Genomic DNA, 16,394 nt, shown 5'->3' with positions numbered 1-16,394 from the left:
CTGTTTTACATTCATGGATAAAAATAATATTAGTGCTAGAATAGGCTCAAAAATATATTGAATGAAAACTTTGTCTTGTAATCTAGGAAATGTGGACAAGCACATCTTTAGGCTGAAAATGTTCAATTACTCCTTTTCAACAGACATTATTAGGGAAATAGACTCACTCTTCAGTTGCACAATGATGGGAAACATTCATTTCCAGCTGTTTATCACAGTCCAGTAGGCCCTCATTCAGAAACATCAAAGGCAAATATATCCACAAGGGTGTGAAATTTAGGTACATCCTATACTTCAAATACTTTGTGATACAGCCTTTCTAAGAAGGAATCTGGTTTAAGTTCTAATTTTCATTTCAAATTTGTCTGGTTATATGTCTTTTGTAATTCTATCTCATTTATGAAACAAGAATATCCAAACATACTCCATTCCCTACAAAAGAGATGAGGCAGTGCCTTTGTTTCTGTTGGTGCTTCTCATAATTCCATGAAGCACCACGCACCTCCTAGTCTTTATAGGTTTGCATGTTATTGTGACAGTTTTCCAGAAGACGGCTTGTAAGCCTAAGTACCTTTAGTAGCATTAATTATTTTTATAACTATTTTTATGATGGAAAAATGATAAACTTAAAAATTGTTGACAGGATACTAAAAAGCAAACAAAAAACATAAAAAAAACCCTCCAGAAATACCAAATTGTCCAAAATAATTAAAAACTTTAATCTACCAGTGACTCCTGATTTAGTCCAGTGTCTCAAGGATTTAATCTATTTCTTAAAGACACTGGACATCATATTTTCTGTTCAAAATATAGTCCTACTCCCAGTGTTTCATAAGCTTTCTGCTGTGGAAATATTCGCATTTTAAAATTCAAAAAAATGTTGCTTTATGGCATCTGATATGCTACATATTAATCTTAGTCTTGATAAGAGAATACAAATTTGATTTCCTTCCAAACCTAACATTTAGGAATGCATATTATTTCTCCTTTGGAATATGGGATCATTTAGAGTATAAATGACTGCATTGGAAAAAAAAAACTTACCTGGTTGAAGCACATTCTCAGCTTTTTGTTTGTCTGCTCTGGGCACTGCTCCAGCTGTTTTTGTAAATGATAATAGAACAGGATATTAACTTTTAGAGAATGAGCTGTCTACAATGGAATTATAACACGCAAGTATCTAGTATAAAAAAAAAAAAACAAACATCAAAGCCTAGAACTGGCCGACACTGGTACTGTGAGTCTTTTAAGCCTGGGTCTAATTAAATTAATTACCTAACATATACCTCACCTTATTCCAAAAAAATATTAAGGCAGTTTACATAATTAATAAACAACATGGTTAAACAACTGCAGGAGAAAAAAAAGTGAAGGAAAAGAAAATGACAATTTTCAAGAGGATGTCAAGAAGTAGCTGGAGTCTGGATTATTTCAATGAAAAGAGAACACCCCAGAAGTTGACTGGGGAGGCACTGGCATATGGGATCTAAAGCCACAGACTTGTTGAGGTCACCTAGAAACAGCCCTTAATAGAGAGAAGAAAATAGCCCAGGAATGGACCCTCAGACATGCCAACATTTGGAAACCAGAGAAGGAAATGAGTTGTGAGCAGAAAAGATGGAAGGAAGGAAAGCAAAAAAATGGGAAATATGTTGTCATGGAGGCTACACAAAGAAAGTGGTTCAAGAAAGAAAACGTGGTCAACTGGGTTGATCTCTAAGAGGTCAGGTAAGATGAGAAGTGACTACTGCATTTGTCAGCATAGTGGCCACTGGGCCTCACCAGACAGTCCCAGTGAAGTCACAGAGTTGGAAGCCTGGCATTGGGGCGGGGGGGGGGGTGGTGAGAGAGAGGAGGAGGGGGGAAGGTGAGGTGAGGGTAGAGGTGAGGAAGCAGAAACAATATTGTAGATTAGAAAATTAAGGGATTCCCCCCAGGATCAGATGAAGGCATATGGCATCTCCATCAAGTTAATTATTTGCTGCTCTTTTTATTACTAGCCTTTCCATATGTATCTGTCCTTTCCACAAGCAATGCTGAGCACGAAGTCAAAGAAGGTGTTACAAGATTGCAGATTTCTTGTCCTGTGGAGTCAAATAATGAATCTCGGGGAGGACACAAAAGGGTGAAGTGAAGTGAAAGTTTATTAAGTGAAGGTAAGAAAAGAAAGGAAAAAGAAAGCTCTCTAGAGTAAGAGGGGTCCCAAATGGGTTGCCACTGAGGGCTTTTAGGCACGGTCCTTTATGGAGAACTTGCCCAGGGAACTTGTGACCTTGAGATCCTTGAGCCGTTCTGATTTGAGCAAGGACTATTGATAACGCCCTTAATAACTTACTTCTTTGAGGTTTGGTAATTTTCTGTTATTACATTGTAGCCGCCAAAGAAAAATACTCCCTAACATCTGGGGCTGGGTGGTCTGGTCTATTCTCTTTCTCTTGTTCACTCTCCTTTAGCTCTTTTGCCTGCCAGGAAGAGTCTCCGAGCCCAGTCAGGGGCCCCCTCCCCTCCCCTGCCTATACCTTAACCCTTTCCTTACTCAAAGGCATCCTCCCATCCTCTGTACCCCAAGATTCTTCTCGGCTCCAGTCAGCAGCTCCTGGCAGTCTCAGGCCTGCCTACCTCACTCAGCTTCACCACAGCCTTCAGTGACTTAGCAGTCTGGGGACAACCCACTGTGAGCCCAGGTACCGAACAAAGTTTTCCTTCTAAGCATACATGGCACTGACCCTGAAAGGAGATTTGGTCAATACAATTCTCTTCATCTTTCCCTGTGATGTGTTAGTCACTCTAATAAGACTAGTGCCCTGGGCACCTGCATGGCTGACCCACCCAATCCTCACCTCAGCCCCTCATGAAGGGTGGCTGAGGAAATGAACCCAAGCAACAGAAACACTATTTTTGGTGTCGTGGAGGGAGGTCAGGGACCATGTCCTGTTTCTTTTCATCTTTACGACTTGCTGTTCTCAGTCTGTAGAGCTTATCTGAACCTTGGCCACACTGGTTATAAATGTACTTTTCATTCTGAGTCATCAATGTGGTACAAAAATCTCCATCTTCATTCACTTAAGCCATTCCTGGTCCTTTTCCTGTTAACGCTTCATAATTTGTCTGCAATGAAGATTAAGTTCAGGCTTATCTGTCATTCTCTCAAAGTTCCAATAAAGCCGGCTTACCTCAAAACTTGCTGCAAGATCCTCCACAGATGTGTAGCCAAATCCTGATGGTGGCTGATACTCAGGGAAAAAATTCAGAATAAACTCCCTAGGAAGATGAGCACAGCAGAGATGGTGATACGCCAGGAAGAGGGACGCAGCAGTCGCCTGCCAGAACCGCTATCTCCTGGGTGTTAAACGTCTTGGCAAACGTGAACATGCCCACCAAATTGTTTTTACCACTGTCCTCAGAGTCTTCCCCAAAAAGCATAGATTGGGGAAAGGGTGTGGCTATGAAAAGGCAACCGGAGGAATCCTCATGGTGATGCAACTGTTCTGGATGTTGACTGCCTCAACGCCAACATCCTGTGATAGCGTTACCACTGGGAGGAAGTAGATAAAGGGTACAGGGGATCTCTATGATTTCTTACAACTGCTTGTGAATCTACACTTATCTTAAAATTTAAAGTTTATTTTAAAAAGAAGGGAAGAAAGAGGAAGGAAGGAAGGAAGGAAGGAAGGAAGGAAGGAAGGAAAGGAAGGAAAGGAAGGGAGGGAGGGAAAGAGGAAGGGAAGGGAAGGGAAGGGAAGGGAAGGGAAGGGAAGGGAAGGGAAGGGAGGGAGGAAGGAAAGGAAAGGAAAGGAAGGAAAGGAAAGGAAAGGAAGGGAGGGAGGGAAAGAGGAAGGGAAGGAAGGAAAGAAGGAAGGAAAGAAGGAAGGAAGGAAGGAAGGAAGGAAGGAAGGAAGGAAGGAAGGAAGCAGGAGACAGCCATGGTCTCACAATCCCCACCCATAATCGAGCAGCCCAGGAAAGCCCCTCACCTCCTTGAGTGTTCTTGCAGAAAACTTAGCTTTGCAAAATTCCTGAAGGAAAGACATTGTCTACTTACTTTTCTCCCTTAAGAAAACCAGAGAACTTAATTCCCCAGAGTAATTCCTTTCATCTTGCATTCTGTGGCTGCTCTTAGAAATCATACACGGACTCTCTTTCCCAACAATGATTGGCCCCTGTTCTGACAGGTGCTTCATTCTGCCGAGAGGCAGCGGCGCCCCGCCCTTGTAGTGTGACAGCTTTTCTGGGATTAGTCACCTGGGCGATACATATTTCACGCCTGGGAGAAATATGAAATCTAGAAATTTATAGCTACAATATCTTAAAAGTGTACAGAGTGTTTTTATGTTGAAGGGTTCTAAGAACCTCATGTATATTATCCAAGGGATTCACAAGATTTTTCCAACCGTAAAATAACACGGCACTCAAAAATTTTAAAAAGCTGTTTCTTACATAATTTATATTTCTAGTGTTTTAAGATTATTTGTCTTAATAATCATTTATAGTTTTAAGGAAAATCTAATCCAAAACATTAAAAATCCTCAGCACTGCACAACATTAAACATCTCTCTCTCTCTCTCTCTCTCTCTCTCTCACACACACACACACACACACACACACACACACACACACACACGCTCCAGAATTCTTTGCCTGGCTAGTAAGAAGGTGGGTGGCTAGCAGGTATTTGGATGAGCAGAAATCGGACGGCATAGAAAGCAGAGCTACAAGTGGGGTCCTGAGCAAAGAGGGCCTGTGGTCACTGCCAGGACTGGTTTAGTGGGGCAGAAAGGGGGAGGTCTTTTACACAAAGCAGCCCCCCTCCACATTCAGTCTCCCGTCCTCCAGCACACGATTCGAGCCTCTCCAGAGCAACCATCCTTCCTGGTGGGCCTAAATTCTTTTGGGTTTAGATCTATCTAGAGCAAATCAGCAATCTTCTGGGGAGGTGCTTCCAGAGAAGCAGGTATTAGGTGGTGGTAGCATTTGGTTGGGACTGGGAGAGGGTGCAGGGGAGGGGAGGGGGCTACGAAAAAATTCTCGGTGAGTTCTGAATTGTCCTCAACCTACGCAATCTCTACATCAGAACTGACGCCAAACATCATCTAGAGTCTAAGTAATTTCTCACGCATACCTACTATTATTTCTAAAGATAGGCACCATTTTAAAATACAACTTTATGTAAAAGTTTTATAGCTTTTGCCGTGTTGTATTTTCTCAAAACACTCAGGCTCAATAATCCCCCAGATACTCGCTGAACCCCACTACGACATAGCTTTTACCCAGTGACCCCTGCCAGAGCCTGGCATCGTGCACCCATGCTAGAAACCCATACATTCTTAGTACTCGGCATTCAGTAGTGGGGAATGCAGGCAGGGAAGCAAGCTTTTCCAGGACAGGGTGGTAAGTGCTGGGATGAGAATGGGATGCAGTGCCACGGTCACTGCGATGAGGGGCCCTCACCGTCACGGGGAGCCCCAGAGGAGGAGTTGTTAGCCAACTGTGGGGTAGGAAGGTGGGGGCACAGGAAGCAAGTATGACAGGCCACTGCACTACATGTTGGGGACAAATTTATTTTTCAAAGATTTTATTTATTTCCTTGAGAAAGAGAACACAAGCAGAGGGATCAGGAGAGAGAGAAGGGGCTACCCCAACCCCAGCGAGCAGGGAGCCCAAGACCCTGAGATCATGACCTGAGCTGAAGGCGGACACTTAACCAACTGAGCCACCCAGATGCCCTGGGGACAAGTATTTTCTGGCAACACAGAGCCCCCCAGTCACATTCCACCACTCTTTAGAAAGTGCTAGAAATGTGCTGAGGGCTACTTACTATATGCTTCATAGATGTAGCTTCACGTAATCTTTATGGAACAACTTTGATTGAGGAAACATTCTTACTTTGAGCCTCTCTGGTTTCCTGATTACTAAGGACCCACCCCCCATGGGCCCTAGCAGGTCTCCTGCACTCTCCAGTCTCCCCGTCCAGGGCCTCCGGTTTCTGCCTTTCACTCTCTCCTCCCCAGAGCTGCTGCTAATTAGCTTTTCCCTCGGGGATTCTGTCCCATAAGACACCAAGTCAGAGGAAAAATTATACAGCTCCTGTGGTCTCCAAGCATAAACACACAGACTTCTTCGTTTTCCTGAAAGGTGAACTCAGAAAAACTGTTAGGTGCTGTCAGAAAACGGTTAAGACCCCAAACATCGCAGAAGCAGGGTGCGAGTGTAGTTAAGAACTCTTAGAAAATTCCTTCATTTATTGCCTTGAGTCCCTTTCTTCAGGGGTATTCCTTGCTGATACCTTCTTTTGTTCCTGAGAGTGGATCAAACCTCTCTTCACTCACAAACTTTAGGTTCCCCTTAGGACACAGTGGTCCTCTAGTCCGTGAAAGGGGGGCTTCCAGGAGGTGGGCCAGGAGGCGCTCAGCACAAAGCTGCAGGGATGAAGTGGCGTCCGTTCACCAGTATCCACAGAACCCGGCGGATACTGTGCGCCCGGGGGGACTCATGAATCAAGAGCTGCCTTTTCAACAGGCCTCTTGGCCCGTAGGAACAGCCCTCCTCCCACAGAGCATCTACTCACAGTTCTACCCTCAGGCTTGACAAGAAAATCAAGGAAAATGTCTTTGCTTAACACTTTCTTCTCAAGCATTTAAGTAGGAAATATCCTAAAGATCTTCCAGAGCTATTACTTGCATCCAGGACCCTAGGAGGTCCTTCCTTGGCTATGAGGCCCATCCCGGCTGAATTCCTATAAAATCCACATCCAAATCTGCAAATTTGATCTGGAAGTTCTTACAGAGGTCAGCCGGGTGAGCTACAACCCTGCGTAGCACTGCTTGCATCCGTGGTGGCCAAGCCTGGAAACGCTGCAGCTAAGGGTCATTTCCTTTGCACTCCACGGTCCTATTCCCTTCTCAACGGAGTGGTTTTTGCTTATGAAAAATCTCTTACTTGCATTAATACAGCTTCATTGTCTCTAGACATGAGCAGGGAAACACAGAATACCTAGTCATCCAGCTGCTCTTTTTAAAAAGTAACTACGTTAATAAGCATAGTCCTGGGTGGCTCAGTAGGTTAAGGATCTGCCCTCAGCTCAAGTCATGGTCTCAGGGTCCTGGGATCGAGCCCTGCATTCGGCTCCCTGCTCGGAGGGGAGTCTGCTTCTCCCTCTGCCTCCCCTCTCTGCTCATGCTCTCTCCCTCTCACTCTCTCTCTCTCTCAAAAAAAAAAAAACTTTAAAATAAAATAAGCTTGGTCTTGGCTAAGAAAAAGAACAAGCCTCTTACTTGAGGTAGATTGAAACTCTCTTCTCCAACCCGATGAAAGAGAAAGATGAGGATGAATAGAAATGGCAAAGCTTCATTTCCCCAAACCAGGATATCAGATCACATTTTTTGACAGACCTCAACTGCTAGTGTATTTACTTTTGTGGGCTTTTCTCTTGCTTCAGTAACTGGCAGCAACCTGTACCAAGGGACTTCCTTTTTATTTTTATTTTTTATTTTGATTTATTTTTTAAGGATTTTATGAGAGAGAGAGTGGGGGGGGGCGGCAGAGATACAGGCAGAGGGAGAAGCAGGCTCCATGCAGGGAGCCCCACATGGGACTCAATCCCAGGACTCCAGGATCACGCCCTGGGCCGAAGGTGGCACTAAAACGCTGAGGCACCCAGGGATCCCCCGGGGACTTCCTTTTTAAAACTTATTTTTGATACTTTTAAAACTGAAGCTAACACAAAGCATGTTGGGCTTTTGCAGAGTTGAAATAAATGAAGTCTGCCTTATTATCAAGTTTATATAAACACAATAAACTGAAACAAGAGGTTATAGGGCTAGCAGTTAAAAGCAAGGACTATGAGACTGCCAGGATGCAAATTCCAGCTCTATCACCCAAGAGTTATATAATGCTGGGCAAATCACTCAACCTCTACAAACCTCACTTTTCTCATCTGTAAAATGGGGATAATAAAGGTCTATTTATAGGGCTGTTGAAAAGTTTAAAAGTGAGTTAACACATGGAAAGCCCTTAAGACAGTGCCTGGTACACAGAAAGTACATAATAAATATGTATTATTATGATGATTAATATTGAGAGTAACCTGAGATTGAATACTACTCCAATATTAGGATCATCTGATACAACTTAACAGTCTGGATCCTAGTTTAGTTCTGCTACCTCTGACTTAACACACCCCATAATCTGAAAATATTTTAATATCCAGCAATACCATTCACTGCATTTTACATTAGTCCATCTCAGCTTTATTAAAAGTATTCTTTGAGGGGCCCCTGGGTAGCTCAGTCAGTTAAGTGTCCGACTCTTGATCTCAGCTTAGGTCTTGATCTCAGGGTCATGAGTTCAAGCCCTGCATTGGGCTCCATGCTGGGCATGGAGGCTACTAAAAAGAAAAGAAAATTATTCTTTGAATACCAAGTATTATATGCTAGGCAAATATGGAAAATCCAATCTGTTTTCAAATATGTTAACTATATTTGGGGGTTAAATAAACTAATACACAAAACAAAAAGTAATATAAGTCAGAAAACACTAAACTGAGCGTTATCAGGTAATGAAAATGAACAATGAAAATGATTATTTTTATTAATTTATTTCATTAACATGAAATAAACAGAAGTGTTTGGACTCCACTTTGGCTGTGTGGAAAGGGATAAGGATGATGGCACGTCCAAAGTGAACCAAGTGGAGGGAAAGGGCTCTAACGATTCTCTTCATCATGTGACAAGCAAGGCAAACCTAGTGAACAAGCATCAGTGAACAACACATGGTACCTTCCACATTCTGCACAGCCAGCTGTGATCTTCATACCTTGAGAATGTGAGGTCTAGTTAGCACAATGAATAACACGTGGACCAGACACAGACTAGCGCAGTGCAGGGGGGAAACATAACAAAGAAGACAAGAAATCTGTTTTCATCCATGAAATGTGAGAAAACATACTACATGCTGCTTAAGGCAAAAGAGAAGATTGATGAATGAGGAGCCCATTTCATTCCAGTTAAACTTTGTGTTCTGTACAATTCTTTTCCCACTTAATATTTTTGTGAAACAATCACCACAAAAAAAATTCAAGCTGGTCCTGAAAAGGGCTGATTTATTAATATGTTTGGCTTTCAGAGTGCTCAGCTGATAATTGTACGGTGATTTCAAGCAGCAAAGATTCCACATGTTCATTAGGGAGATGGTATCCAGGAAACTTTAATTTCCTAGTGATGCCTAATTATAGAAGTGAACATATTTTAAAGTCCTAGCACTCTCAATCACATTATCTCCTTTTTGATCACATGTAACATTAAAATTAATAATAATGATACACTTAAATGCAGAGCAAAAATGAGCCAAGGGAAAAATAAGGAAAATGATGATACACAGAGGCATACCCCAACTCTGCTGCAACGCAAACAGATGGGTCTCTACAGATCTCAGTGTGGACAGCCCCAAAGGGTGTGTGTGTGTTATAAGTTGTGTGCGAACATACACACATACACACTAAGGTATATATACGTGTATATATATACACACTTCTGTATGTACATGCATGTGTCTATACACCTGTGTCTGTGTGTATACGCAGTGGTTAAGAGCACAAGACTATATATCAGGGAGCTTTGGCTTAAACCCAGCCCTGTCCTAGTAGTTGTGTAATTGTGACTTTGAGTGTGTTAGTTTCTCTAAGCTTCAGTTTCCTCATCCATTTAAAAAAAAAGAATAATATCAACTCTATATGTTTGTGGGAGAAAGGAGCTGATAACACAAACAAGATACTTGGGTGATCCTAAAATATAATAACAGCTCAAAAGTATGGCTATGTTTATCAAGAAGCAAAATTCCAATCATTGGACATGTAGTCAGATCCATGCATCTTTTGTAATATGTACCCATTTATTGATATATACAGGCACATTCATAGATATAATTTATTGCATACTACCTTGTCGTAGTGCTCAACTGACATGCCTGAATCTTGGAACCAGTAAGGAACAAATCAGGATTCACATTTATGGCTACCCAACTTCAAAACTGAAGAGCTTACATATTAATTCTGGGCAAATACTGACAGAACTGGCTAGAGAATCCCATTCTTGAATGACTACACTATAGACCACGACAATATGAGACTGACATCCATCCAGATCATTGGGTGGCAAGTGGTCTTTTTCAACCCCATAATATCTGTACTACAATGAGGTCGGCCTGTTTCCATCCCATTCCCAGGCTAGTGGAAGCCTGCCAATTCAGGCATCAGTGCAGATTTAGTGGTCAAAACTTCAGTGTTCAGAAATGTATCCCTCTGGTTCCATTTCTTGGTCAACAACTTGTCTCTGGAACCCTAGTATCATTAGTGAAGATGTGCCGTGATGCGAAGTCCAAGAAGATCCACCTACGTATCACCAAAAGTGCCTCTTCCTTTCTGCTGGGGCAGGGTAGATGCTAGGAGTGTGTTTCTAAAGGACAGGTGGGGTCTTCCTGCCCATGTATGCAGAGCCCCACAGCCCTGAATGTTGCCACAGAAGTTTCCAGAAAGCCCAGGACAACTGCAGAATTGAGCTCAAGTCTTACAGTGGTTTGCAGTCTACTATCACACACAAGATCAAAGCCTGAGTAGAAGTTGCAGCTCCCTATATATATGCTCCACCTCTATATTTCTCTTTGCCAACTTTCTAATTCCAGCCTTTGCCTCTCTTCTTCAGGAAGTTTTTGTAATCACTCATGGATCAGAGGTCAAAGAAACTGTCCTAATGGAAAATACGATCTAGTTAGGGCACGTGGTGTGTTCTCCTTGGTTGAAAGCCTCTTACTTTACAACACAGGCCACTCACAGTCTGTGGACCCTAATCAAACCAACTGGCTCCGCTAATTTAGTGGTGTTACTGCTCCTGCACCTTCCCTCTCCAGAGGTTACTAATTTAAGAGCACTCTTCTCTATTCTAACTTCTTTGGCTTGATTATAAAGCCTCCTATCATCAGCCCCTATTTGGAAAAATTCTGAATCCTGGACTGTATCCCATATCTGTCTCCATCCTTTAGGAATTAAGATCCAGACATCTAAATTCCTCATTTGCCATGTCCACAAATGTTAACATTCTACACTGAACCAAAAAGTAAAACTCAATTTCCCTTAATAAGTTTAGTGTCTAAAGCTACAAAAGGAGACTTTTCAGAAGGCCACACAAATCTTAGGAGGGTCTTTGTCAGGCAAAAACCAAATAAATAAAAAATAAAAGAGAAAGGAAAGGAGGGAGGGAGGGAGGGAAGAAGAAATTCAGTAAGAATTCTTTGTAACATCCAGGAGAGAACTAACATCTATCCCACTGCCAGACCACATGACAACAGGCAGTTAGTGACTACAGTTCTATTTAAAAAGACATTTAACCCATGGTGTATCTGCATCAGTATAGGTAGGAGACAAGTTATAAAGTCATTGTATTGAATCTTCTTGAAGACTTTACTACTCAATAGGGGGAAAAAAGATTAGGAGTCGTCACTGCTTAGAAAGTTCAACAAAGCATATAGAAGTATGGTAGCAAATATCTTTACCTTAATTTAGACGACAGTTTTCTTACTGTTTCCTTGATAGATGTGCCTTGGGAAGACTTTGTCAGTACAGAAGCAACGTTACAACCACCACTCACAGAAAAGCTGGCGTTGCATCCAGAACCTGGACTTGAATCTTCCATCAGTGCACTGTGCAAAAAACAAGCTGAGACTTATCATTTCAAAGCCGGAATCAGGGGATCCCTGGGTAGCGCAGCGGTTTGGCGCCTGCCTTTGGCCCAGGGCGCGATCCTGGAGACCCGGGATCGAATCCCACGTCAGGCTCCCGGTGCATGGAGCCTGCTTCTCCCTCTGCCTGTGTCTCTGCCTCTCTCTCTCTCTCTCTCTCTGTGACTATCATAAATAAATAAAAAAAATTAAAAAAAAAATCTTAAAAAAAAAAAAAAGCCGGAATCATGTAAGATACTAATAAATTCAGAAACATTAAAATACAACAAATGAGAGCGAGGCCATATACGTCATGCTAAAAACTGTCATTTAGGTAGTTATAGAAAATCAATTCTCAACTAGAAAAATTACTATTTATTCCTGACAAATTTTGTTTCAAGGTTTTTGTGTAGCCACAATTAAACAGAATTGGTGGTAATGTATTCTCAACAACAGTAGTCACATACCATTTGTCTCATTTGTTGAAAGAGGCTTTTGAACTAAAGTTCTGTTTTAGCCTGGGGGAAGGTACATACAGAACTAAAACAAAAAGGAGCAAAGTCAGGTGAAAGCACTTAGGTAAGATCTGGAGAAAGAGGAGTGTTCCAGGTGATGTGTAATGATCCTGGGTAGTAATGAGGCAGGACTACTGGTACAGTGAAAAGGCAGGGCTGCTGGGGTAGAGAAGAAGAAAGGGATGAGGGGATAAGGGGATAGGAGTAAGAGGGGATGGGGGGTGGGAGGAGGTGGGGGGAGGGCTGGCACCCATGGCCATAGGACATGAACTAGAGCTTATTCTAAGCGGAGCAGACATTACCACTAGAGGGTTTCTCGCATGGAAGCAAGGTTATCTATTATGTTTTAAAAGGAAAACTGGCTGCAGCATAGAGAATAATCCACAGTGAGAATGCTCAGAATAGTGTAGCGTGTTAATGAGACCCCAAGCTTTCAGTATTGTGGGAACAGAAAAAAGTTCAAGAGGGCTGGGGGACATGCAATTTGGGAGGCCAAGCTGCATGGGAAGGTAGGGGTCAGATCATGTAGGGATCTGTCTGTCAAATAAGGAGGAGATTTTTGTCATCTTTTCATGCTAGCGTTAAAGCTCTAGAGAGTTTTATATGTTTATACTGTATGGGTCATTTAAAAATTGGACAAAAGCTTGTATCAAATGGAATGTGTTTCTACCGTCAACGCGTTTTTGGCATTGATTCTACTAACTTCAGCTGAATTTTATTTAAGGTTAAGAACATTATAACTAATGCTTGTCTCTTCAAGAAGTATTTGTACAATATTTGAAGCCTATTAACTATAACTTTCTTTACGCTAAAATTTTATTAAAGTAATCCTCTAAAAAATTCTTTTAACATTTTTTGGGATGCTGAAAAGTTATGCCAGCACCTGGGGCGGGGGGTGAAAGGTAAAATGCACTACACCTGAACCTGTTTCTCTTCCTGCCAAATAATAATAGTGCCCACCACAGAGAATGTGCTGAGGATTAGCCAAGACTTACAAAGAATTCAGCCCAATGCCTATGCTTAGTAAGTGCTCAGTAAATAGCACCTAATTATACTGTTATTATGATCATCTTTATCATCACTACCATTATTAGTGAATTTGATAAGAATCTCCACAAAGACTTTTAATTGGACCACAGTTCTAACACTCATGTTGTAGATATAACTCAAAGATGATTAAAAAAACACACACACACACACACAATCTCATAAAAAACCTAAGAGTAACATATAGTACATACACACACACATACACACACACAGAATGTGTTTTACTTTGGGGGTGAATTTGAAATTTTAATTCAAACTTTAATAAATAACTCTAGGTTAAACCATTGTCCATAAAGTGGCCTAGCAATGGAATGGGGGGAGGGGAAACGGCATCATTGATTCAATCAACAAATACACCAACTTGGAGTCAGCTGCTTATTCTGAACACTAATGACACAGAGATGATAACAAGAGAGCCCTGCTCTTGTGGAGTGAGTTAGCTCCCAGTGAAAAATACAGAAAAAGCACGCTAGAATGGAAAATATTAAAAGAAATAGTCGAGTCAATAAGATACTTTAGCATAGTAACAAGTGCTCTGAACAAAACCATGCAGGATGCTAAGATCTGATAGGGTGCCTCGTCAGGAGTGGGACAGGTGATTTTGGATGGAGTGCCGTGGGAAGACTTCTCAGACACTTGAAGTTATGAAGAAGAAAAGATACTGCCCCGTCCTTATGGGAAGACAGACATTCAGATAGACAATCCCACTGGACTGGATGATGGTGTTGCAAACCATTGTATGTCAGAATATAGCTGGTATTTAACAGATAATTATGGAGGTTGAAGATGACCGATTTGATCACTGCAACGGTGGCTCTCTGAAACCCTTGAGCTTGCCAGCAAGACTTGGGGGCCCCAGAGGGGAGAACACCTGAACCAGACCGTGAAGGAAAGAGTTACAGACTGGTGTCCAGCTTGCAGAGGGCAAAGGAAGCAGTGTGGACAAAGCGATGGAAGTGTGATAAAACAGGGCTTAAAGCAATTCCGAAACTCTGAGAAGCAGAGTGGGGGCTATAGGAAGGGCCAAGAGTGAAGGGGACTGACATCATGCTAAGGGATAGTTTATAACTTATCTTGCAAGTGATAGGGCCACAAAAGGCTTCTGGGTAGAACAGGGAAGTGGGGGGATGTGAGGATCAGAGGGGCTCCTCTGTCAGCAGGTAGAGAGAATAAAGATGTTTTTATCTGGCACTTCGTTCTACACTCCAATGCAAAAAGAGCCCAGGATTTAGATCCAGGGACACTGGGTCTACATGCCTGGAAAGCACCTTTGACAAGTTTGTCTGAGTGAGGGTAAGGGTTTGCTTCCTTGAAAATGTTCCTATTTTCTTGGGCATCCAAAATATTCAGCTGATTTTATGTTAAAAGTGACAAAATCTCAGGTCAAGAAAATTCCAGCAACGCAATGATTATCATAATTCTACATACATATAACAGATAATGAGCCACACAAAAAAAAAAACAGGTTCGATTGTATATTCACACCTTATATATACGTGACATTTTCAGTTCTTTGACTGCATTACAGTAATTTGAATTAGCTGCTCGCGGTGAGTAGGAAGTTAAGCCTGTTCCACTTCATTATCCCCAAATGCTCACAAAAGAAAATAAAAAGGATTGGGGAAAAGGTAAGAAACCTAGCCGTATTCTATTCTTTCTTGTCTCCTTTGTAATTTTGGTTCTGTTCTTAATTGCCTTTGCTTGTTGCTATTATTTTCTTTCTTCTTGTATTTAAACATTGATAATTACTTTGCAACAGTATAATTGCACTCACTTGGAATTTGTATAATTGCAGTACACTCACCTTTCCCGGTTAGGTAATGAAGAGTTTCTCTTTATTTCTGGATTATCACTGCACAGCTCCTGCTTTTCTTCAAAAGACCGATAAAATGAAGACAATCACATTTTGATAATCACACAATAAAGTGAACTGAAAGAAGTGTCGGCAGTTTATTAACTGCTTATAGATAATTTGGCTTTGTATTCCAAACATCTCCTTGTTAAGGATATTGAACCGATATGTTTTTTTTTCTTAAAGATTTATTTATCCATGAGACAGAGAGAGAGAGACAGAGACAGAGAGAGAGAGGCAGAGACATAGGCAGAGGGAGAAATAGGCTCCTCACAGGGAGCCCGACGTGGGACTCAATTCCAAATCCCAGGATCACGCCCTGAGCTGAAGGCAGATGCTCAACCACTGAGCCACCCAAGCGTCCCTGCACCAATATGTTCTTAATGCGACTTATATTAACCTTTTAATAAAGTGTAGATGGTGTATATAATAATCCAAGAGCCTTTGTAATTTATTTTTTCTAAGTTCTTATTCATGATGCTTATTACTCGTGATGGGTGTGCACGGGTGACTGCTTGAGGCCGTCGGGATTCCCTTTCCTCACCAGCCTCTGCCCAGACAACCTCCTCTTCCCCCTAGAATCCCACTCTATTCCATTTTAGGTTCAGGTTCAAGAACATCCTAACAGATGCCAACCCCAAACATATCTCTAGTAGGGAGTTTAATTATAAAGCAGGAAGAGATCTGGAGTCATCTAGTCGACCTCCTCAATGAGGCCACTTCAGAATTGTATGTTCAAGAGAGTGATTCATTTGCAATTCATAGAGGAGCAGAAATGTTTCGACTCCTTGGACTGGTTTTAAAAGTATGGTGGAGTCAGTAGACTAATAAGTCAATGTGTCTTTCTTCCATCCATCTCTAGAATTCATTGTGGTAACTGTCCAAATATCTTACTCCACACCAAGTAAACCCTTGTCAACAAGTGTAGGACCAATAAAGGCCAAATGGAGCAGTAGAGCAACAAAGGAAGCTTTAGATAGTGTGGGAATGGCTGAGGATCTACCTGACTCCTTTAAGTAAATACAAAAGAGAAAACACAGAAAGAGGTTTCCTAAGCATACTGTAGGCACCACTGGTTTTACTCACTGGCTTGCATACAAAGTGAATTTTTTTTAGCCCAAGAGCCAACTAATCTATAATTATGGTTATTTGACATTATTTCACAATTTGTTCATTCCAAACCCAGGATGAATATTTGAAATTAAATATTAATTTTAGGATCAAAATTGTATTAACAATTTTTCCATTACAATTTAGGAATCCAACAGGCA

At 41.7% G+C, this 16,394-nt stretch overlaps 1 protein-coding gene across 1 annotated transcript in view; it reads right to left on the bottom strand.

Moving 5' to 3' along the window:
* MORC1 (MORC family CW-type zinc finger 1) overlaps nucleotides 1-16,394 on the bottom strand; it is a 163,109-nt gene that overhangs the window by 8,843 nt on the left and 137,872 nt on the right. The window contains exons 22-25 of the mRNA XM_055316032.1: nucleotides 15,076-15,142; nucleotides 11,542-11,688; nucleotides 3,174-3,261; nucleotides 1,045-1,098 (exon numbers count right to left, since the gene is read on the bottom strand). Of these exons, the coding sequence (XP_055172007.1) occupies nucleotides 1,045-1,098; nucleotides 3,174-3,261; nucleotides 11,542-11,688; nucleotides 15,076-15,142 (356 nt within the window). The remainder of the gene's footprint in view (nucleotides 1-1,044; nucleotides 1,099-3,173; nucleotides 3,262-11,541; nucleotides 11,689-15,075; nucleotides 15,143-16,394) is intronic.

This window comes from Nyctereutes procyonoides, unplaced genomic scaffold (genome assembly GCF_905146905.1).
Source record: "Nyctereutes procyonoides isolate TBG_1078 unplaced genomic scaffold, NYPRO_anot_genome, whole genome shotgun sequence".
Classification (NCBI taxonomy): domain Eukaryota; kingdom Metazoa; phylum Chordata; class Mammalia; order Carnivora; family Canidae; genus Nyctereutes; species Nyctereutes procyonoides.
Note: the sequence above shows the minus strand (reverse complement) of the source record. Positions and strands in the feature narration are given on the sequence as shown.